Consider the following 22,108-nt stretch of genomic DNA (forward strand, 5'->3'; position numbering starts at 1 on the left):
ATCTGAAGTTAAATAGAGCCTTTTCCTGCTCTATCTGTCTCTGTAGTTTCCTCTGGAGGTGATAGACGTCTACCCCCCTCACAGAAATGAACCACCTCTCTCCCCCGGGGGTCATGTGGTCAGCGTGGATGAAGACGATGTTGATTTTGACACAGGAGGTAAAAGACAAAGCGTGTGTGTGTACAAGTATGGATGTATATGTCGTTGTTGTCTTAACTCATGAAAGGACGCTCACTTTGAGAAACAGGAGGGTAACATTACCTCGCCCTCTGCTGCAGAGCAGCTCAGCAGCTGGCAGCACAATACTGCCGTTGTGCTAGGCAGCTCCCAGGTGTGTGTGTGTGTGTGCGCCTGTGTGTGTGAGTGTGTGTCCGACGCTCCCTCCCCTGCATCTACTCCCACAGGCCTTTGCTGTAAATAAGAATGTGTTCTCAGTCAACTTGCCTGGTTACATAAGGGTCGAAAAATAAAAAAAAAAGTTGAGGGAATACGCAAAGAAATGCGTCAACAGATTTTGAGGGTTCTCCAGAAATGAATTCAAAGTTCTCATATGTCGTTTTAAACAAGTTGTTTGGCATCCCATCAATCAAAAATCCTTGTTTGTTTCCATGAAAAGTAGATTGAGTAGCAAATGACCGATCCTTCAGAGGAAGTGTGTGTGTACATACACAGTTCTGTGCGTGTGTGTGCATTTCCGAAATGTCCCATGATCCAACACACATGCTTACCTTTTTCAAGACCCTCGTGCCTTCAGTGTTTACGAACCTTAAACAAAACTATATCACTATTGCGGGTTTTACTCCACAGAATTTGTGTGTGTGTGTGTGTGTGTGTGTGTGTGTGTGTGTGTTTATGAATGTCAGAGCGCAGTAATTTGTCTTTTGTGTGAGTGCAGTGGCTGAGAAAATATCCTGACGTGTGTGTGTGTGTGTGTGTGTGTGTGTGTGTGTGTGTGTGTGTGTGTGTGTGTGTGTGTGTGTGTGTGTGTTTGCCCCTGTAGGATGATAGAATGCTGCATTTTGATCCCAATTCAGCCATTTCCCAAAAAGACAAACAAAGAGCTGTGCTCTCCAGTTGTCCCATGCGATGCTTTGGCTCCAGTCCTGTTGCTGCAGTCAGGATTAGTAATCCTTGAAGTAATAGTAATAGCTGCTGTACTATTTGAGCACTGCGTTCCCATCAGTTGCTTCAGCATGTGGACATTTAGAATCTTAAATCCCTTTTGAGACGTAGTAGTTTTGAGAAATGTTGTGATAGAAGTCAGTGTAATTCTTGCTTTTTGTCTGCTCAGTAGTGGTGACCAAAGCTTTTCATGCTGACGATCCAGTTCTTTTTCTGTTTACTCCAAATAAATCAAGAACAGAGAGCATCACTTCCTGTGTGTCAGAGGAGTTTTCATCCCCAAGTGTTTAGAGCAGCACATGTGAAAGCCTCCACAAACGACACACTGCGTACTGTCGCTGGACCTTACTCTGCCAATTCATTGTGATTTTTTTATTTTACCCCTTCAAAGTTCAGACTTCTAAAATATGTGTTGAAACATTTTAGATGCTTTGGGAGTTCATGAGGCAGCAGTTAAAGTGTGTGTGTGTGTGTGTGTGTGTGTGTGTGTGTGTGTGTGTGTGTGTGTGTGTGTGTGTGTGTGTGTGTGTGTGGATCAGTGGGTGTGGGAGGCAGGACTGCAACAGCTGGTTTCTCTCCCAGGGGTTTCTTGTGTGTGTGTGTGCGTGCGTGCGCGCACATGTGTGTGTGTGTGTGTGTGTGTGTGTGTGTGTGTGTGTGTGTGTGTGTGTGTGTGTGTATACATCTTCCTGGATCTTGTCCACCTTCTCATTCTTCCTGTCCATATGTACGTGTGGAAACACCCTTTAATGGTCTCCATTTAAACTTGCATGTTATATGTTGTTCATATAAGGGTTATAATGAACAATAGAGATCAAGCTCCGATCTCACTATTGAAGATGACACTTATGGTTTGCATGCATGTGTTTCTATGTTTCCTCCCGTTGCCATTTTGCCCAGGCTCTTGGATATGAATATTAATGCATAATAATAATCATTTTCTGTCTCTCTCAGTGATTCAGTACACCACAGAAAATAAGGAAACATGTGCCAGGTATGTAAAGACTACTGAGCATGACATACACCTGCTGTTGTAAGACATGTATGTCCTCATTATTTGTAGTGGATGGTGAAAATTACAGGGAGTTGGAGGGAGGCTAAATGCTGGGTTTCACTGTCTGAAAAAGCAGGGCCCTCCTCGGTGTTATCAGTACTTTCTGGTGGTTTCGAGTTAAAAAGAAGTGAGTTTATTAGAACTCTGTAGGCTGCTTTTTGTCTCTGCTTGAGGATAGCAGCACACGGCGACATTAGCCGCTACTTGGTTTGCATTGTGGGTAATGTCAGTGCCAGGTTTTGACTGAGAAGAAGAATGTGTGGAATTACAGGGTTCTGCCAAAGAAATGAGGAAATTGGCAAAATTATGGCAAACATAACAAAAAGGTGCACACTCCAATCATTTTCATACAGTCCCTTACCACTCTGAACCTTTAAATCGCAAAGTTTAAAAGTCAGCAGCATTAAACGTGTATTTTCATTTTAGATTCCAGCAGCAGTGCTCCCAGCATGCATTTTGCTCTGACTACGCCACAGGCTTCTGCTGTCACTGTCGGCCTGGCTTCTATGGAAACGGACGCCACTGTCTACCAGAGGGTGAGAGCTGCACCTTTGACTCAGAGACTTACATTCATCTTATGGCTGTGTTTTAATCTGGCGGGAAACTTTTGCGTAGGTGCTCCGCAGCGTGTTAGCGGCAAAGTGAGCGGAACAGTGACGGTGGGTTTGACTCCGGTGGAGCTGAACAACATTGATCTTCACGCCTACATCGTGGTGGGAGATGGGAGAGCGTACACCGCCATCAGTGAGGTATGAGTCTGAAAAAGACACATTTCAATGTTAGCCGTATTTTTAAATCTCGTTTTCTTTGAGAGCTCAATATGAATTATCCCGTTCTCATCCACATTTCGTTTTCTGGGTTCCTTTGTGAACTGTGTGTTGATTGGTCAGGTACCTGAGCCAGTGGGCTGGGCACTGATGCCCCTTGCACCAATCGGAGAGCTGTTTGGATGGCTGTTTGCTCTGGAGCTGCCCAATAGCCAAGCGGGATTCAAAATCACAGGTAAAATTTCTGTGTGTGTGTGTGTGTGTGTGTGTGAGCATGTGTGTTTGTTTAAGTATGTTGGCTTGTACTCCTTGACTTTTGAGCATATCTGTAGAGACATAAGGGAACTCCTCTGCTGTGGGCGTGTGTGTGTGTGTGTGCGTGTGTGTGTGCGTGTGTGTGTGCGTGTGTGTGTGTGTGTGTGTGTGTGTGTGTGTGTGTGTGAGTGTCTTCAGTCTCCCAGCCATCTGTATTGTCTCTGGGGATGTGATGTGATATCAGGCTTCCACCTCCTCTCTAGTAGGAAACGGCTGTGTGTTTTTGTGTGTTTGTGTGCATGCATGCATGCATGCGTGTGTATGTGTGTGCAGATGTAACCACTGCAGACATTCTGCTTTTTATGATATGTGACTGCTGCACTGTGTCGGTGTGTCTGCAGTAATCTGTAATGCAAACTAATCTATAAATAGAGGAACTGATTGATCGATTGGCTGATTGCATTCTCAGGTGCTGAGTTCACTCGACGTGCGGAAGTGATCTTCTATCCTGGCAACCAGCGCCTGTCAATCATCCAGACTGGCCGTGGCCTTGATGACCACAATCACCTCACTGTGGACACTGTCCTCAGCGGCAGTGTGCCCTTCCTGCCCCCTGGAGCTGAAGTCACCATGGATCCCTTCAAGGAGACCTACCAGTACTACCCATCCGGTAACCATAACAACCACAAGAGACGAACCGTGTCAAACATCTGATGCCAGTGTTTGCCTAAAACCTTCCACTTGCTCTTTCTCCAGTCGCCACCTCCACCTCTGTGAGGGAGTTTTCAGTCGTTTCGTCAGAGCGAGGCTCCGAGTCCTTCTCCTTCCAGCTGAAGCAGAACATCACCTACCGCGACTGTCGACATGACAGCCGCGCCGTCGCCCCGGAGACGCTGCAGATCACCATGGAGAGGGTGCTCGTAATGTACGTCAAGGAGGAGCGGATCCTGAGATACGCCGTCACCAACAAGATCAGCCCAGTCGGAGGTGAGTCAAGCTGGGATTAGATGGACACGTCACATGCAGATATCAGGCTTTTAGTCCAAACCAGATGTGGTGCAGACTGTGGAAAGGATATTTACTGTGGAACTGATCAGTAATGCCTTCTTAATCCCCTTGGCTGAATTAGATTTAATGAAATACTTTTTTTGCTATCCACCCTCCGTACTCAAATCCATTCCAGGCCATCACTGACAACCTTTAAGTGGGTGGACACGCTGGAGGTGTTGAAAACGTGAGGTTTTCTCCTCCAGAACCACAACTAGAAACCAGACCACCTCGTAATTGTTGCAGTGCTGCCACAGAAACCTCAGCCAAACCACGGCGCAGAGTTGGACAGGGCTCAGATTTAAACACACATGCTGCAAACTGAGGGCTAAAAACCACAGAAAACAATGTTAAGACGTCTGTTTAACCTCTGCTGTTTGTGGGCTCATTGTCTACTAAAGGCTGCAGACACAAGACACCACTTTAAGCATCACTGGAACCGCCGTTTGCGTCACAGCTGACTTTAGACGTTTGTCTCGGTTGGGTTGTTCATGCAGATGATTGGTATTTATGACATGAACCTGGACAAGTGTTGAGTGAGCTGGTCAAGCAGTTAAAGCAGGCAAAAAATCAAGAGAAAACTCCACTCAAGCCTTAAAACTTAACCCTCAATCGACTCTACCAATCTTATTTAAGCAGTTGTCTTTGACTTGAATGTTTGAATTTTGAGCAATTTTAATGTAGTTTTTGAATACTGGATGTCTGATTTGATGAAGCCACAAGAATTTACACACACTGGAAATAACGTTTTTCAAACAACACTTGAAATAAGCTGTTGAAAAGGAAATTTTTCTTTTTAATTCTGTGTCATTAGATAGAAGGTTTCTCACACCTTCATACCCCCTCTCCTCCTTTTGCTTCATTTTTCTCTACATAGCAGCAGAAAAACAGACTTTACAAATATGGAAAAGTGCAGAGAAACACAGCACGAACATGTGTCATGTTCTGTTTCTGTCAGCACACAGTGGTCATGCTCTCGTTTCCCACTCTGTCTGATGAAAGCCAGAGAGGCAGAGAGAGACAGGAGGCCTCAAAAGATGGAGAGGAAGACGAGGATATTGAACGAGAAAGAGAGGTTTTTTTCCCCCCAAGTTTTTGAATCCAGACCAAGTTTCTGTCATTTAAACGTCAGCGCGGTGATTAAAAAGGTTATGATGACACATCTCACACATGCACACGTGCACACGCTGATACACCCAGAGCACAGCTGGAAGAGCTTTTAGGATCAGGGGTTTTGTAAACAGGGTTAAGTGATGTGTGCGTGTGAAAGAGAGCGTGTGTGTGTTTCTTCAGGGGTCTTAGACTCTCTGGGAAATAATATTCCAGCCAATGACAGATTTTCCTAGCGGGGGGGTAACCGGGCAGAATAGCTGCCCACTGATGTCATGAGAATCAGAGATTGCAGGCGAACTTAAAGACGCTGAACAGAGAGGAGCCTGTCCAAAAGAAAACACAAAAACACAACTGAAACAATGACAAGAACATGCCAGACCGGCAGGTAGTGAAATTACCCTCAAGCCAATCAGAAGCCTGAAAAAAAAAGCCATTACTGGCAGACTGTTTCCATTGATTCTGAAAAAGGTGGTCATTCCCTCGCCATAGTCGGATTTGTTAATACGCGACCGGATCTTGTCAAAACCAGCGGCGTTGGCGTCAGGGTCTGTGTGGTGGGAGTGGTGGATTGTGTAGTCACACATGGGATGATGAAAGTTTAATCCAGTCTTGTTTTTTTTTTTTTTTTCTTGTAACGCAGCACAGCCCTTTTCTGTTTTGCTGAAATTCTAGGTTTGAAATCATATTCTGAATGATGAGGTCATTGGTGTTGAGGGGGCACTGCAGCTATTAGTGTTGCATTTCCACAGAGTCGGGGGACTCGTTATTAAGAGAAAACTGAGGCAGCAGAGGTCATGTAGATCTGGTATGAGGCCTCGAAAGCTCTGGATCTTAAATTTCCCATAATGTAACTCATTATCTTTCATTAGACCCTCCCTGCCTTGACCGTTTAAACTCAGTGCCCTCAGTTTTTAACGCAGGTTTTCTGTCAAATGTTTGAAGCCTAAGTCAAGCTAACCTTGATGACATCATCAGGGGTATTTTCTCAGACTTTAGGAGCCTCCTCCAGAAGACACTTTACATCTGATTTGTTTGGAGGACTCCCCTCCATGAACTGACATGCATGTAAAATAGGTGGAGAGGCCCTTTAAATTCTTAGATCTGTTCGTCAAACTGGACATTTCGGATCCTCTTTTGTCTTCTCACCACTTGCTGTCCCTTTGAATTTATTGAACAAAGTCCCACTAAGATGCTGTTTTCACGCCTTTAAACGGCACACTGTTAAATTTCAGGTTGTTCCAACATGTCAGTAAGTCAGTGATTATCGACAGACAGATAATTTAGTCGTTTTTGTTTGAAGGGTCGATCATTGCATTTCAAGAGTAGCCAGGACGCTTTGGTCATCTTGACACGGTTATGGCTATGCCCCTGTACAACATACGTGTGTGTGTGCTTGTGCCTGTGTGTGGAGGAGTTTTGTAAAAAGCAACAGGTGGGAAACTGCAGTCATTGCTTTGATGGTGTGTGTGTTCTCTCTCTCTCTCTCTCTCTCTCTCTCTCTCTCTCTCTCTCTCTCTCTCTCTCTCTCTCTCTCTCTCTCTCTCTCTCTCTTTCTCTCTCTCTCTTGCTCTCTCTCTCTCTTTCTCTCTCTCCCTCTCTCTCTCTCTCTCTCTCCCTCTCTCTCTCTCTCTCTCTCCCTCTCTCTCTCTCTCTCTCTCTCTCTAATTATCCCTCAGTCTTTTCTGCTGTCCACATGCATCTCGCCCTCTCATCTCTGCGTCTTCCCCGGCCACATTCAGGACTTTGAAGAGTCTCTCTGCCTCTTTGATAGTGAGCCAAACTTGGCCTCTGGCTGTAAGAGATGGAAGCAAGCTGTGCCTAATGTCTGTGTGTGTGATTTCGTTTAGGTGTAAGCGTGTGTGCTGTTGTTTACAGTGGATAATGCATCCTTAATGCATCCTCCTCAAAATCAAACACTTTTTCAACACTCAAACCACATTTTTAGGACATTATTTAAACTACGGGACACCAAATCCACAATGAAACCAGACAAATGATCAGATAAATGCTCTTAGTGTCACTTGCAACCAGTACTAATTAACAGCATGTCTGTGGTTCAGTGGATCAGATTCTCAGTAGAGAAAGGGTCAAACACCGCAAGGATTTGGGGCTCGATTCCCACTGTGCCATCATCCTCATGTATGCGAGAGAGAGCATTTTGAAGCAGAGCAGCTCTTAATTCTAAACATATTTATTTAAGTCTTTCACATTCTTCTGTAATGATTTGGCTTTCTCTGCTCGGCTGGTTTTCCAGAAATAAGTCTGAGGGTTGTTTAACTTGTCTTTGGTATGAGGAGACCCCCAAACACACACTCATCCCTCTGTCTGTGTGTCTCTCACATGTATGTGTGTGTGTCTAACCTTATCCATATGTTGAGTATTGAGAACATGAAGGGAGCCACTTCCTAAGAGGAAACCGTCCTATGGGAATTTGTCTGGAGTGATTTGACATGTGTGCTTGGTTAGGCTGTCCTGTAATCATTAAACTTTTACTGGTGAATCATGCAGATCTCAATTCAGTCTCATTTCGGGACATGTTGGAGTGTTGCAGATGTTGCATCTGTGCAGATGTGTATTAGATGTGTACCTCTGGGTGCACAGACTCTACCTTGATGTCATCTCCATCTGTGCTGCTCAATCTGCCTTAAACATTTTCTGCTCCTTTGCAAAATTTATTTGGTAAATATCTATGTATCTTGCATTTAAAGTATTTAGTGTACATTTAAATACATTTTGGTAGTACTACTCCTGTCTTTTTACATTGTTGTATTGCTACTTTCACTTCTTTCTCGTTTGTCCTTGATCTCACTTAATGTCTCCTCTCCGCTCTGTAGTTGAGCCAACAGGGCCAGAGCTGGTCAACCCCTGCTATGCTGGGAACCATGACTGTGACACCACGGCCCAGTGTATCCCACTGGAAGGCCAGGCCTTCCAGTGCCAGTGTGCTACCGGTTACCGAGGAGATGGACGCAACTGCTACGGTATGGACAAGCATGTACACACACAGCGTCCTGTTAGAGATATCTCTGTGGATATACTGTCCAGCATCGTGACAGTGTGTGTGAGGACGCTGCACTGGTCTTTATGGTGCTTTGCTTCGTCTAATGGTGTCTCTCCTCCTCACACACGTACACACACAAACACATGTGTCTGTGTTTCATCAGCATCTGTCCATCCAGTGTAAACGGGTCAAGTACAGGCTGGGTGGAAGAAACCATCTGTACTCTCCTCTTTCCCTCTTTGTCCCATCCTGCCTCCCCCTCCTCCTCCAGGTTAATTCTGCAGTTAACAGGACTCGCAGGACTTTAAGCTGTTGCGTGGCCTGTCATTAGCCCAGCAGCAGGTCTTTCTCTCCTGCTGACAGCACTAGGAAAGCCCCAGGCTTGGCCTTCGTTCCCATGATTGGGCCTCAGCGCCTCTCTCTGGTCACATAATCTGTGTGTGGGTTTGCCCTGTGTGTTGCACAAGACATTTCAGAATGCAGTCAATGTGCGGGGGTACATGTTACAGTGCTCCCACACCCCCAGCAGACACACTATGTATATATAAAAGCCACAGTAATGACCCTTAATTACAGCTTTTACACTCACCTACACATGCATTAGCGCTACATGTTGTTTCCTCGGGGATTCCTGGTTTATTGGCTCATGAGTTCATCTAAAACTGTCTCGCTTTCTCTCCTTTTCTGTCACTGCAGACATAGATGAGTGTGCTGAGGGCTTGAGTTCATGCGGCGCTCACACTCAGTGCGTGAATCTGCCCGGCAGCCATCGTTGCCAGTGCCAGAGTGGCTATGAGCTCGGCTTCGACGGACGTACCTGTGTTGGTGAGTTACAAAGTTACTGAATGCAAGGCTACAGTGTCCAGTATGTGCTTTGTCTGGGAACTAGACTCAAGAGCGTTTAGCCATGCTAGAAACAGTGTGAGGCTGGATGAAACGTTAAAGGGATAATGTGTACCGTCTTAGTTGAATATCTAGCACGAACTACAACTGAGGCTGATGGGAATGTCAATCGTTTTGCAGGTATTTGTTCATAAACCAAAGTATTGGACAAATGAGCATTTTGATCTGTTGATGGTGCTAAATGAAAGTTGATGTGTGATCATATAACTTCTAACACAATCTGCATTTCATGACATAACATAAAGGCTTGACTCAAAGAAAACATCAGCTGCAGTCGCTAAATGTGCTGATGCTGTAATCATGCCTGCACGTACTGTAATTATGACAAATGTGATGCTCTTCACATGCAAACAAAGAGGAACCCTCTGTAAACATATTCTTAACACAATAGCAAACATGTCGTTCTCCAGCTTCATTATGCTCTCATCGTGGTAAGAGATGTTTTGCTGCATGTTCCAAAATGAGCTGAGTATTTGGAAGAGACCCACATATTTGTCGAAGCGCAGGCATAACATTTCTTCCACAACAGTAACGCACAGCTGCAAAAGCTAGGAAAACACAGCGAGAGGGGAGGATGGGTGACAAATGTGAGAACAAGAATGGGAATGAGAGGACTAATGTGAGAAGGAGAGGGCGAGATTAGACAGGAGAGGGGGTGAAAGTGAGAGACAAATGGAGCAATGACACAATGTGTGTTTTGCTTTGGAATGTGTGGAGGAGAGGTCGTGTGTGTGTGTGTGTGTGTGTGTGTGTGTGTGTGTGTGTGTGTGTGTGTGTGTGTGTGTGTGTGTGTGTGTGTGTGTGTGTGTGTGTGTGTGTGTGTGTGTGTGTGTCCCCTCCTCTCACCCATCAGTCTGAACTTTTGATGAACTTCCTTGAAAACCCTCCCTACCTTCCTCCTTGACAGATAATATAATCCTTAACATAAAGCCTTAAAGTTTAATTATTTGCAGCCAGCTGCCAGATCATATACATAGTTTTATATCTCAGTGTAAAAATGTTGAGTTAGTGGAAAATACATTTTCCAAATTCCAGTTTGAGGACTTGTTTCTGCATTTGTGGTTGTTGATTTTTTTCTTCTTCTCCCTCTCTTGTCTTAGATATAGATGAATGCAGCTCCTCTCCATGTCATGTCAGTGCCAGATGTATCAATGGACTGGGGTCCTTCGAGTGTCGCTGCCTGCCTGGGCTGTATGGTGATGGCTTCTACTGTTCCCAGCAGGAAGGTCAGTAAAATTGGCACTGTGGTCAGCAAAATAATGACAAAAGTTGTAGTATAATTGATGAAGGAAATATATGTTTCTTTAATGTTCGTCAACAGGACAGACAGTTCGTCCAAAGAGCCAGTGTGAGCAGCACCGAGACAGCCTGCAGAGTGGAGTGGAGCATGTCGGTCGACCGAGTCTTGGAGCCTTCATCCCGCAGTGCGACTCTGACGGACGGTACCGATCGCTGCAGGTGAGTGCTGGCCGGTGGTGAAGTGCATGTCTGACTGATGACTTGAATTATCATTTTGAAACGTTTCATAATTCATCTCAGTGTCACGGCTCCACTGGACATTGTTGGTGTGTGGACAGTAGGGGGCAGGAGAGAGCAGGAACCAGGACTCCACCTGGTACAGCACCCAAAGACTGTGACAAACCAGGTGAGGTGTACACCCGCTGACAGAAACACACTTCCAGTCTATTGTATCAAAATCATCATGTCACATGTTTTATCTCCCCAGATGAACCAGAGCGTCCTAAAACTCATTGTGAGCACCACAGAGACAGTGTCCAGACCACCAGTCCGGAGGGGTATCCTATAGTTGGAGCCTATGTACCCCAGTGTGATGCTGATGGACAGTACATACCACTGCAGGTTTGTAACAAATTAAGCGTTTGAATGAAATGAACTAAGAGGAGATCAGCTTAATTTCATGCGAGTAAAACATACTGTTATTGCTGATATTATTGACTGTAGTGTCATGGTTCCTCTGGACATTGTTGGTGTGTGGAAAGTAATGGACAGGAGAGACCCGGAACAAGAACACCCCCTGGTACAACACCCACTGACTGTGACAAACCAGGTAAGCTCAAGCTCCTTGCCTCCATTCTGTAATGCAGACTTTCAGTTATAAATTTGTAGTCTCCAGGCTCGAGCGGACGTATCCTGATGACTTCACCTTCACTTGATCATCAGGGTTGTTTTCTCAGACATGACAAAACTCCTCCAGAGACACAGAAAACATTACGAACTGTTTTCACAGGCTTAGTTGGACCAAGCCTAGCCATTAAACTAAGGAGGGCCCCTTAAAAAGCCAATGAGGCAAAACAAAAAGAAGTTATGGCCAACACCCACTGACACTACAATGTAACATCAGCCGCTGAAGCATGACATCTCGTGGATCTAAACTTTTAATTCAGTGTGGGCATTAAACCACAAAATAAGCTCATATATGCAGACGACACCACCGTGCTGTGCCTCAGCACTGAGGAGAGAAGATGCAATGTAACTTGACAAGGGACCTACTCTCTCATCTTTGTTTTAACCAAGCTCTACCTTTACAGATGAACCAGAGCGTCCTAAAACTCACTGTGAACACCACAGAGACAGTGTCCAGAGCACCAGTCCGGAGGGATATCCTATCACTGGAGCTTATGTGCCTCAGTGTGACGCTAACGGACAGTACAGACCATTACAAGTCAGTGCTTGCCGTTAGTTTAATCCAAGAAAGGTTTTTTAACTTAACCGTTATTTTGAAATTTAAAATACATTTTCTTGTGGCTGTTGGTATTTTAGTGTCACGGCTCCTCTGGACATTGTTGGTGTGTGGACAATAGGGGCCAGGAGAGAGCAGGAACCAGGACTCCACCTGGTACAGCACCCAAAGACTGTGACAAACCAGGTGAGATGTACACCCGCTGACAGAAACACACTTCCAGTCTATTGTATCAAAAAGCATCATGTCACATGTTGTATCTCCCCAGATGAACCAGAGCGTCCTAAAACTCACTGTGAGCACCACAGAGACAGTGTCCAGACCACCAGTCCGGAGGGGTATCCTATAGTTGGAGCCTATGTTCCGCAGTGTGATGCTGATGGACAGTACATACCACTGCAGGTCAGCATCAGTGACTGATTGGCTAACTGACAGACAGATGGACTGAGTGGGTTTTTGAATTTCAGTGCATGAAATTAATAAAATGTATATTTTCAGTGTCATGGCTCCTCTGGACATTGCTGGTGTGTAGACAGTAGGGGACAGGAAAGAGCGGGAACCAGGACATCACCTGGTGCTCCACCTATAGACTGTGACAAACCAGGTGAGAAAGAAAAACATACGCAAATAGACAGACCTCTCCCTCTATTCAGCCTCCCATGTGTGCTTAAAACTGTTTATCTGCAGTCAGAGCACCGGCAGCAGCAGGTGTATTATGTCATGGCTCTCCAAGGCTTTCTTGCTAAACATTGACCTGTGATCCCTCTAATTCCTCAACTCAATGGCAAGTCAAACAGACTGCACGTTTACCTGAGTGTGTGTCTAACCTCCTAAGTGGTGCACTATTGAGGTCATTGGGTCACAGCCTTGGAATGCCTGGAAAAACAGGTGATATCACCGCGAGGCTGTGTGTGTGGTGGGAAGTTGAAAGTGAAGGATGGCACCGTGAAACTGTAAGATGAGGCTCAGAAACAGGTTTATATACTGTGTCAAATGTGGACAGAAATATACACCGGCTGAATGAATTTTATGACCTTCAGCAGTTTAAACTATCAGTTGTTAGTAAGAAGAACATGACTGCAGTCATCCCTTTAATTTGCACTTTACTGAAGTACATATTTAGGTCTAGACACAAACACAGTCCAATCCACACATCCAGCATTAACCTAAAGTAGGAGCCTGTGCAGGAAATGGTAAAGTAATTTTAATACAAAATCATACTGGTACACATGGACACCAGAAGAAAACATTAATGATATTGATAAATATATTGATATATCTACCAATCCATTTTGGAATGATAGAATAAAGATATGAATATGATCCTGTTATCTGTCTTCACCAGATGAACCGGAGCGTCCTAAAACTCACTGTGAGCAGCACAGAGACAGCGTACAGACCATCAGTCCGGAGGGGTATCCCATACCAGGAGTATTTGTACCTCAGTGTGATTCAAATGGACAATACACAGCTCAGCAAGTAAGACCTGGTTTTAATGTTTGGAGACATGATGTCTTCTTACTATTGATGATGACTATTAATGTGTATTTCAGTGTCATGGCTCCACTGGACATTGTTGGTGTGTGGACAGTCGGGGACAGGAGAGAACAGGAACCAGGACTCCACCTGGTACAGCACCCAAAGACTGTGACAGACCAGGTGAGATGTACACCCACTGACAGAAACACACTTCCAATCTATTGTATCAAAAAGCATCATGTCACATGTTTTATCTCCCCAGATGAACCAGAGCGTCCTAAAACTCACTGTGAGCACCGCAGAGACAGTGTCCAGACCACTAGTCCGGAGGGGTATCCTATAGTTGGAGCCTATGTACCCCAGTGTGATGCTGATGGACAGTACATACCTTTGCAGGTGATCATCTTTTGACAGACTTATTTCACTGTTCTTCCTGTGTTTTAAAGAATACCTAAATGATCTTTCCTTATTACTTCAGTGTCATGGCTCCTCTGGACACTGTTGGTGTGTGGACAGTAGGGGGCAAGAGAAAGCAGGAACGAGGACACAGCCTGGTGCACAACCAAAAGACTGTGACAAACCAGGTGAGGCCGCAGTTTCATCCTGCCAAACAGTCCTTGGGTTATGTTTCATATGTGAGATTTACAAGGTGGTTTTAACAGAGGCCACAGTGAAAGCATTGGATGATCACACACAGATTTTGGAGTAAGACACAAACATTGGACGAGCTGCACAGGCTGACAAGAATACTTTGTGAGGCCAGCCAGGCATATTTATAGTATGTAGTGTATGCAGGATATGTGACGAGCTTGAATGAACCAAATGCTGTAGACTGAAGACCCATAGAACAATAAATATCCATGATGCGTGCCAGATGTTTGTCAGGGATTGTATGAAAAGAACAGCCTGTGCATTAGTCACTATTGTTTTAACAAGAGAGGTGTTGCAGAGGTCAGGGTTTATTACTGCAAGGTTCTCAAAGTCTTAGAGACAGGTGCCTCAGATCAAAAAGAAAAATGGAGTAAGAACATCTATGGCCCTGATGATGCAGAAAAAGAAAGATGAATGTCGTCTGCATAGAGTTGGTTGCGCAGATAAGGGCTGACTGAGGGCCTTCTTGGCAAGAGATAGAATTAAGCAGGTGAAGCTCCAACAGGCACTAAATCAATCATATGTACCGTTTTGCCAACACCCCTCATGTATTTCTCAATGATTTATGTAAATGTGTTAATTTTCTCCAGATGAACCAGAGCGTCCTAAAACTCACTGTGAGGAGCACAGAGACAGTGTGCAGACCATCAGTGCAGAGGGATACCCTGTGTTTGGAGTCTTTGTTCCTCAGTGTAATGCTGATGGACAGTACACGCCTCAGCAGGTAAAACTGATGTCTCTGCAAACAGACATGGATTCTTCTGTGTGTGTGTGTGTGTGTGTGTGTGTGTGTGTGTGTGTGTGTGTGTGTGTGTGTGTGTGTGTGTGTGTGTGTGTGTGTGTGTGTGTGTGTTTTTTTCTTGTTTTTCTTCTTTGTAATTGATGATATTGTTTTGAATCATCATCTACTTCAGTGCCACAGCTCCTCTGGACATTGTTGGTGTGTGGACAGCAGGGGACAGGAGCGAGCAGGAACCAGGACTCCACCTGGTGCACCACCTGTAGATTGTGACAGACCAGGTGAGACTGTCATCACAGCTTGAGACACTTTGGGTTTCAAAGATATTGATTCAATTTGGGATTTGTGCATCACTTTTATGAGCTAAACATAGACAACAGTTCACTTGGTGATTAGCTATGTAGGCAGTGTAAAACATACAATTGTACTTATTGCAAATCTAAAAAAAAAAAAAAAATTCAAGTGAAGTCCTTGCAGCTGTGAACAGTCTGAGCTTTGCAGCGCTCTCTCGCCCCCACACTCACGCTCTAATGTACACACAGAGGCCGTTCTATAAATTCAGTCCTTGCTATAAATTCCATTTATGACCATCTAAACATCTGAAGTGGTCATCTTGCGGTAAGATGAGCTGCTTTCTGTTGCCATGGACCAAAAGCAAAACAAGACAGGCTGCCTGACCAGCTGAGTGTTGCACCCGCCCTGCAGATGCAGACGGACAGAAGCGCATGCTTCTAGATTTTCATGTTTGCTTGTTTTCAAACATAACTTATCTAAACTCTGAAGTTTCACTCCTGCTTTGCCTCATTTTCAGTTTTCAGTTTCAGTTCACACCTTGAAGCTGCAGTCTGCAACCACAGTTTTATTTGTTTATTTTGGCGGTTGCTGCAGCGGAGCGTAATACAGGGTTTCTTCTGTAATAGCTCTCGATGAAGGAGGCAAGGGCATTTCCTCCTCATTTTGGGTTTGGGATTCACGTCCACTGCTCCATATCACGAGCGGAGGAAAAGAAACACTTGTTGCGTGGATGGAACCCCATAATTTGACAATTTAAGTTGTATTCAGAAATTAAATTTGCAACTGATTTAGCAGTTTGCATGATGCAGGCATCAAACACCCACATAAAACGCTCAAATTTGTGTGCTGGTTGAAGTCTGTATTTATACCTCCCCACATTAAGTCATTGCCAACGCAGTAAGTCAGCCTGAGGATTGAAATAGCATTAATTTAGTGGACAATCCTCATGCTGTTGATTTCTGGGAAGGATGTCAGGGACACAGAAGCCACTAAAATCAGTTGGCCATGTGGTTAAACAGTAAATAGAAGGAAAACCAAGTGATTCATGAGACCGGATTGCAGCTCGCTGACCTCTACTACAATAAATCCTGCTGGAAAAACGTCTTAAGAGACATCAGTCTAATTGTTTAGTTAGTCTTTGCCTCTCTTTACTTCTCTGATCTCTCACTTAAGAGCTGTTCTCTTCTCACTCGCCTTTTAAATATCCCGATCTCCTTTCTAGTCTAGAAACTGTGCAGTTCAGAAATTTACGGAGAAAGAGAGAGGCCAGTCTAAACAAGAGTGGAAGACTAAAGTGGTTTTGGGTTTAGTTTTAAAGCTCTCCTATAAAGTGAGTTATTAAAGGGCTTTTACAAGGTAAACAGTATTGATAAAAACAAGATGTGTGTAAGGCGTGTGTGCCTCTGTAAACCCAGGGCCTCCCCACACCATTAATCAAGCACTCCACCTATCACTGTAATATAAACTTGAGCTGGAAAACACCCCGAGAATATAATTAAATCATGATGAATTGCAGCAGAGTAGAATCTGAATTGTAATTTTACAACCATGTAACATTATATTTAGCGACTTTAGAAGCGGTAACAGCATTGGGTGTGTTTGATTCACGTCCCCCTCAGTCCCCGTGGCTCCGACCCAGCGTCCCGAGAGCGTGTGCGAGCGATGGAGGGCCAGTTTGATCGAGCACTATGGTGGAAAACCAGAGCCGCAGCAATACGTGCCGCAGTGCGAGCCAGACGGACAGTTCAGGTATACACCACATATACACACGCAGCAACATAGAACAGAGCTGATGCTGTTCTGCAAAGACAGATTACTTACAAAATTATCTCTCAGCCCAGTCCAGTGTTACGGAGAGACCACATACTGCTGGTGTGTGGACCAGGACGGGCGGGAGGTTCCCGGTACCAGATCGCACGACGTTGTCAAGCCTGCATGTGAGTGTCTTCACCTGGACCACATGCATTTTGTTCCACCAATCATGGCCGGAACTTTTTCTTTAATCCATCAATCTTCTCTCAGGCCTTCCCTCAGTGGCCCCGCCCACTGTGCGCCCGTTGCCCCGCCCAGATGTGACCCCTCCTCCAAACACTGACGTCACACTGCTGTACGCTCAGGGGCAGAAAATAGGGGCGTTGCCTCTCAACGGTACAAGATTGGATGCAGCTCGGTCCAGAACACTACTGACTTTACACGTAAGAGATGAATGATCGATAAGTTGAAAAATCAGACAGGAAGTGTCCAGACTAAGAGACAAAAACCACATCTGGTGAATGCTCATGTTCATATTTGTGTACGTCTAGGGTTCCATTGTTGTTGGTATTGCCTTTGATTGCAAAGAGAACCGCATCTATTGGACAGATTTGTCTGCAAGGACAATCAACAGAGCTTTAATGGCGCCCGGAGCCGAGCCTGAAATACTCATTAACACAAGTAAGAACACACACACACACACACACACACACACACACACACTCCTTCATTTCTATAACAGCTGTTGTGTGGTGTTTTAAATGATGTCAATGTCCGCTGTGTGGTCTCCCTGCTCCACGTAGATCTGATCAGTCCAGAGGGTTTGGCGGTGGACGTCAATCGTAGGTTGATGTTCTGGGTCGACTCAAACCCTGACATGATTGAAAGCTCCAACCTGGATGGCAGTGGGAGGCGGACGCTGTTTGACACAGACTTGGTGAACCCCCGGGCCATCATCGTGGTCTCTTCCACCGGGTAAAGCCAAATGTCCATCTACCAACCTCTCTTTTTGTCTTTCTGTGTTCCGGCATCATCAGACCTTTTTGTTAAAGAGGAAGATCCTTCGAACCAGAAACAGCCGTTCCGTTGCTCACCTCAAAGCCCCCAGACTCCATTGACAGAAACAGCAATTTTACTGAGTAGATCCTAACAAGTCACACTTTATTCAAACTTGACAGAACCAAAATAAAAGGTCTCCAGCTGCGGTTCGGTAAAAATAACCCTAATTCAGTTAGATGAGAAAGAGAAAGAGTTAGATGTGAAAATATTCTGTCTCCACATGCTGTTTTTTCCCTGCTGCCTTTCTGTGACCCGACCTCTTTCTTGCAGCCGTCTTGGTTGTTTAGCATCAAACCCGTCCCATTAAAACATGAACATGCAGATTTGTCTGAAAAAAACATACAAAAAACTGCTGAAGCCTTGTGTCTATTTAGTCTGGATTTGCAAACATGTACAAATCTCTTTCAAGAAACAAACAAGCGTGAGTCTGGTTTCTAGACTTGGGAGACTGGGACCCGAACTTGACTTCATCAGTTAGAGATCACAGGGAAATGGATGGGATGTGGTGTTCAGGATAGAGTCATACAAGACTTTTATGTTTCCATGACAGTGTTGCACCAAACTGAGAGAACAAAACTGCACTGGATTAAATCATGCTGTGAATCCTGGACAGTCAGTCACACACACACACACACACACACACACACACACACACATAATAAAAGCATGCGGCCTCCGTCAGTCAGCTCTCTAGGAGTAACATCTGCTTTTCATCATCGCAGCTAATCACATAATCAACAGGTATGCGCGCATGTTTGTGTGCATGTTACGTGGTCCATGTTTTCTCATGTAACCAGCTGCAAAAAAATGCACGGGGGGGAGCTGGAGGTCAAAGGTCACACGTTGCTCAGAGTAACCTGACCGTGACCTCATCAGCGTGAGACAGCTGCTCCCTTGAGCCCTTTGCTCTCATACCTTCGTGTACCCGCTCATGTGGCTGTGTGGATGCCTGTGTGCAGCTTCCCTCTTGTCTCATTGTATTAGCCAGATCCCATCGCTCAGTGCCAGAAAACGTCCAGGCAAGAGCAGTTGGACGCGGACGGAGTTTGAGCGTCTTCGTTCTGTTGTCCCTCACTCCTGCTTTCCTCCCTGCAGCACTCTGTACTGGACAGACTGGAACCGAGAGGCTCCAAAGATCGAGAGTTCGTCGGTGGACGGTCAGAACCGCAGGGTGGTGGTGTCTGATGGGGTCGGTTTGCCCAACGCTCTCACGTATGACTCGTCTTCAGGACAAGTCTGCTGGGCCGATGCAGGTAAACTTTACGTCTACTAATGACACTGTCATAATAATAGATATTGTTATTACTTCAACTGCTCACGCTGAAAAAGCATATTTTGCAGTACGGATAACGATGACCGTCTTTTTCTTCCTCGCTGTACGTCAGGTACAAAGCGTTTAGAGTGCGTATCCCCGGATGGTTCAGGCCGAAGAGTGATCCACCCCAGCCTCAACTACCCGTTCAGCATGGTCTACTACAGGAACCACTTCTATTACACTGACTGGAGGAGGTAGCCGTGTTTGTTCATCTTTCTCATGCAGCACTGATGTCTTTATTCATGACCGGTCATCCATCAATGAGCTGTCTCTCTATCTGCTGCCCCGCAGGGATGGAGTGATCGCAGTGAGCAAAGACAGCAGTCAGTTCACCGATGAATACCTGCCTGACCAGCGCTCTCACCTGTACGGCATCGCCATCGCAACCAGCAACTGTCTATCAGGTGAGACATGGGTACTGTGCAAACAGGTATGTTTTCACACTTCAACAAAGGCTAAATGTGGTTTGATGCATTATTGATTGAACGTGGTCACCTTGCAGGGTCTCTCTTTCTCACTCACACACACACACACACACACACACACACACACACACACACACACACACACACACACACAGTCAGTCTCTTTCACAGTCAGACTATGTTCAGCGTTTGTGTAATAACAACCAAATGCCCTCCATCTCTCGCTCTCTCACACACACACACACACACACACCTCAAGGTGTACCAGACGGTGAGCTCATTGGCTTGTGCCCACCAGATGTCACCTAAACCCTGAAGGCTGCTTTGAGACAAAAAACAAAGACACAGGGGAGGTGGTGCATTCAAGTCTGATGGAAACGCTGGATATATGAACTTCTTATTCGATATATACCGAGGCTGTGTAGTGAAAGCAGCATGTTAGTTCAGGTACAGTGTTCGGTGTAGGCCACCTGTGTAGCACACAGTCACTGTTTCATACGCTGAAAAATAGATGAAAAGAGTAAAAATATACTTTGTTACTTGACTGTGAACCGACTATGATAGATTCATAGTCTATTTCAATGAAAAGCTGAACTCTGAAGGTTTAAAAACAGATTTTCTTCGGTGGACATAATGCAACTTTTATTGTGTGAGGAACCCCAAGTTTTGTGTTTCATCACACACCTCTACTCCACACCTATAGCTGTGTGTGTGAGTGATGACTTCACATCCACCGATGAATAATTTACACAGCTGTTTGTGACCCTCTACTTGTGGCCTGTGTCTGTGCGTACATGAGACCAAAGACCAATGATGACACAGCTGTGTAAGACCCTCTACCTGTATTCTGTGTTTGTGCGTCATGCTTGATGTGTTGATGTCTGCAGATGGCTTCAAGTCCTTTCAAAGCCTCATGTTAAAGTACAAAGTTGCCCTCTAAACACAGGATAATCCCTAAAGTAGCACCTTGGCAGGTGTCGTCGTCAAAGCCACACACACATCTGCAGAGAGTTTCAACACCGGTCACGATAGAAGAGTCAGAACGGTCTGAATGATGGCTCTCACTGCTGCAAGTCGCTGTAAATGTCACGTCTATGCGTCCTCGAACACTCTGAAGCCTCAGACAAAATAACAGCTGTCTGCTTCAAAGATGTGTGGCGTAATTCTGAGCATGATGACAGCTCTAAAACACACTTAAGGGTTTGGGAGCTGGCTGTAAGAGGCTTAAAAGCTGTAATTGTTGAATGCGCAAGCACACACTCACACATGCTCTTTACGGAGATAATTCTCGGTCGCCACAAGTTGTTAAGTGCAGGGCTTTGTTCAGGACGGAGGGCCTGTTTGTTCTGTCATCAGGCCACCGCAGCACTTAAGCCCTCATCCTGTCACATTTGGATTCACACAGGAAGAGACTCTTCATTTCCTCCTGGAGCTATAAATCGGAAGACAAAAGGAGGTTTCTTCCACGAGAATAAAAAGATCATTGAAATGTCTGATTTGTGTCTCAGGGATCCACTAACGACAGACTGGCAGCCGCAGGGTCCTTTGGTGCTAAAGTTCTGGGGTGACTCCTGATCAGAGGGCAGGACCACCCTAAAAGGAGGCCTCTCCAGTGTCCCTCAGAGGAAAGGACACTCGGTAAGGAGCAAGATGGCTTCTCGTTGCCAGATCGACCGTCGGAGCAAATTTTCATCCCGTCCACTCACCCTGCCCCCAACCCCATTATCTCACCTTAAAGATATAACCCCAAATTAATGTTTTGTAAATTTGTTTTATACCTCATTTTTAGTTTTTTTTTTTTTTTTTTTTTTCTTTCTTCTACTGTATTTTTGTACGTGAGTTTTTTTGTTTTTCTATTGTTAAAAGCTACAGAACCATGAAATCAGATTTTTACGCGTAGCTATGAGAGCGGAGGTTTTTCTGTTCTTTAAAGCCAAAGACAAACAACACGAAGAGCTTTAAAACTGCTGCGAACTGCAGAGCAGGTGAATCGGTTCCATTGATTCCAGACTGAAATAAAGGGAACAGTTGAATGTTTTGGGAAATGTATTAATCCCCCTCTTCCAGGTGGATGCTGCTCTCACGTTTGGACATTTAATATGAGACTCGAGCCAGGAGGCGGTTAGCATGGTAGCATCAAGCCTGGAAACGGGGAGAAACCACTGCCATTCAAAAGCAGAAGATCCTGTAAAGCTCATGAATGAACATGTTATATCTTGTTTAATCCGTATAAAAAGTGTAAAAACAAACGTTTGTGGCTTTAAGGGGAGTTACAGGCTATTTCTTGGCAGGAAGCCAGTCCCCCTGTTTTTGGTCTCTATGCCAGGTCGGAGCTCTGGCTTAATATTTCAACAGTGGTATCAATCTTCTCTTCACACTCAACTAAAAGCAAAGAAGAAAATGTCAAGCTATGACATCATCATCATTCAGC

The 22,108-nt window shown here is 45.1% G+C and overlaps 1 protein-coding gene across 1 annotated transcript in view; it reads left to right on the top strand.

Moving 5' to 3' along the window:
- nid2a (nidogen 2a (osteonidogen)) overlaps window positions 1-21,949 on the top strand; it is a 33,808-nt gene extending 11,859 nt beyond the window's left edge. The window contains 33 exon segments of the mRNA XM_070957941.1: window positions 47-158; window positions 2,077-2,116; window positions 2,603-2,712; window positions 2,792-2,925; window positions 3,067-3,178; window positions 3,668-3,868; window positions 3,955-4,185; window positions 8,193-8,339; window positions 9,056-9,184; window positions 10,363-10,488; window positions 10,584-10,720; window positions 10,802-10,907; window positions 10,989-11,122; window positions 11,225-11,330; window positions 11,812-11,945; window positions 12,044-12,149; window positions 12,232-12,365; window positions 12,462-12,567; window positions 13,309-13,442; window positions 13,517-13,622; window positions 13,705-13,838; window positions 13,921-14,026; window positions 14,684-14,817; window positions 15,008-15,113; window positions 16,746-16,875; window positions 16,963-17,063; window positions 17,149-17,321; window positions 17,430-17,559; window positions 17,682-17,853; window positions 19,033-19,190; window positions 19,323-19,446; window positions 19,544-19,656; window positions 21,186-21,949. Of these exon segments, the coding sequence (XP_070814042.1) occupies window positions 47-158; window positions 2,077-2,116; window positions 2,603-2,712; window positions 2,792-2,925; window positions 3,067-3,178; window positions 3,668-3,868; window positions 3,955-4,185; window positions 8,193-8,339; window positions 9,056-9,184; window positions 10,363-10,488; window positions 10,584-10,720; window positions 10,802-10,907; window positions 10,989-11,122; window positions 11,225-11,330; window positions 11,812-11,945; window positions 12,044-12,149; window positions 12,232-12,365; window positions 12,462-12,567; window positions 13,309-13,442; window positions 13,517-13,622; window positions 13,705-13,838; window positions 13,921-14,026; window positions 14,684-14,817; window positions 15,008-15,113; window positions 16,746-16,875; window positions 16,963-17,063; window positions 17,149-17,321; window positions 17,430-17,559; window positions 17,682-17,853; window positions 19,033-19,190; window positions 19,323-19,446; window positions 19,544-19,656; window positions 21,186-21,196 (4,137 nt within the window). The 3' untranslated portion in view covers window positions 21,197-21,949.
- The last annotated feature ends 159 nt before the right edge of the window (window positions 21,950-22,108 follow it).

Source organism: Chaetodon trifascialis, chromosome 24 (assembly GCF_039877785.1).
Source record: "Chaetodon trifascialis isolate fChaTrf1 chromosome 24, fChaTrf1.hap1, whole genome shotgun sequence".
NCBI classification, from domain to species: domain Eukaryota; kingdom Metazoa; phylum Chordata; class Actinopteri; order Chaetodontiformes; family Chaetodontidae; genus Chaetodon; species Chaetodon trifascialis.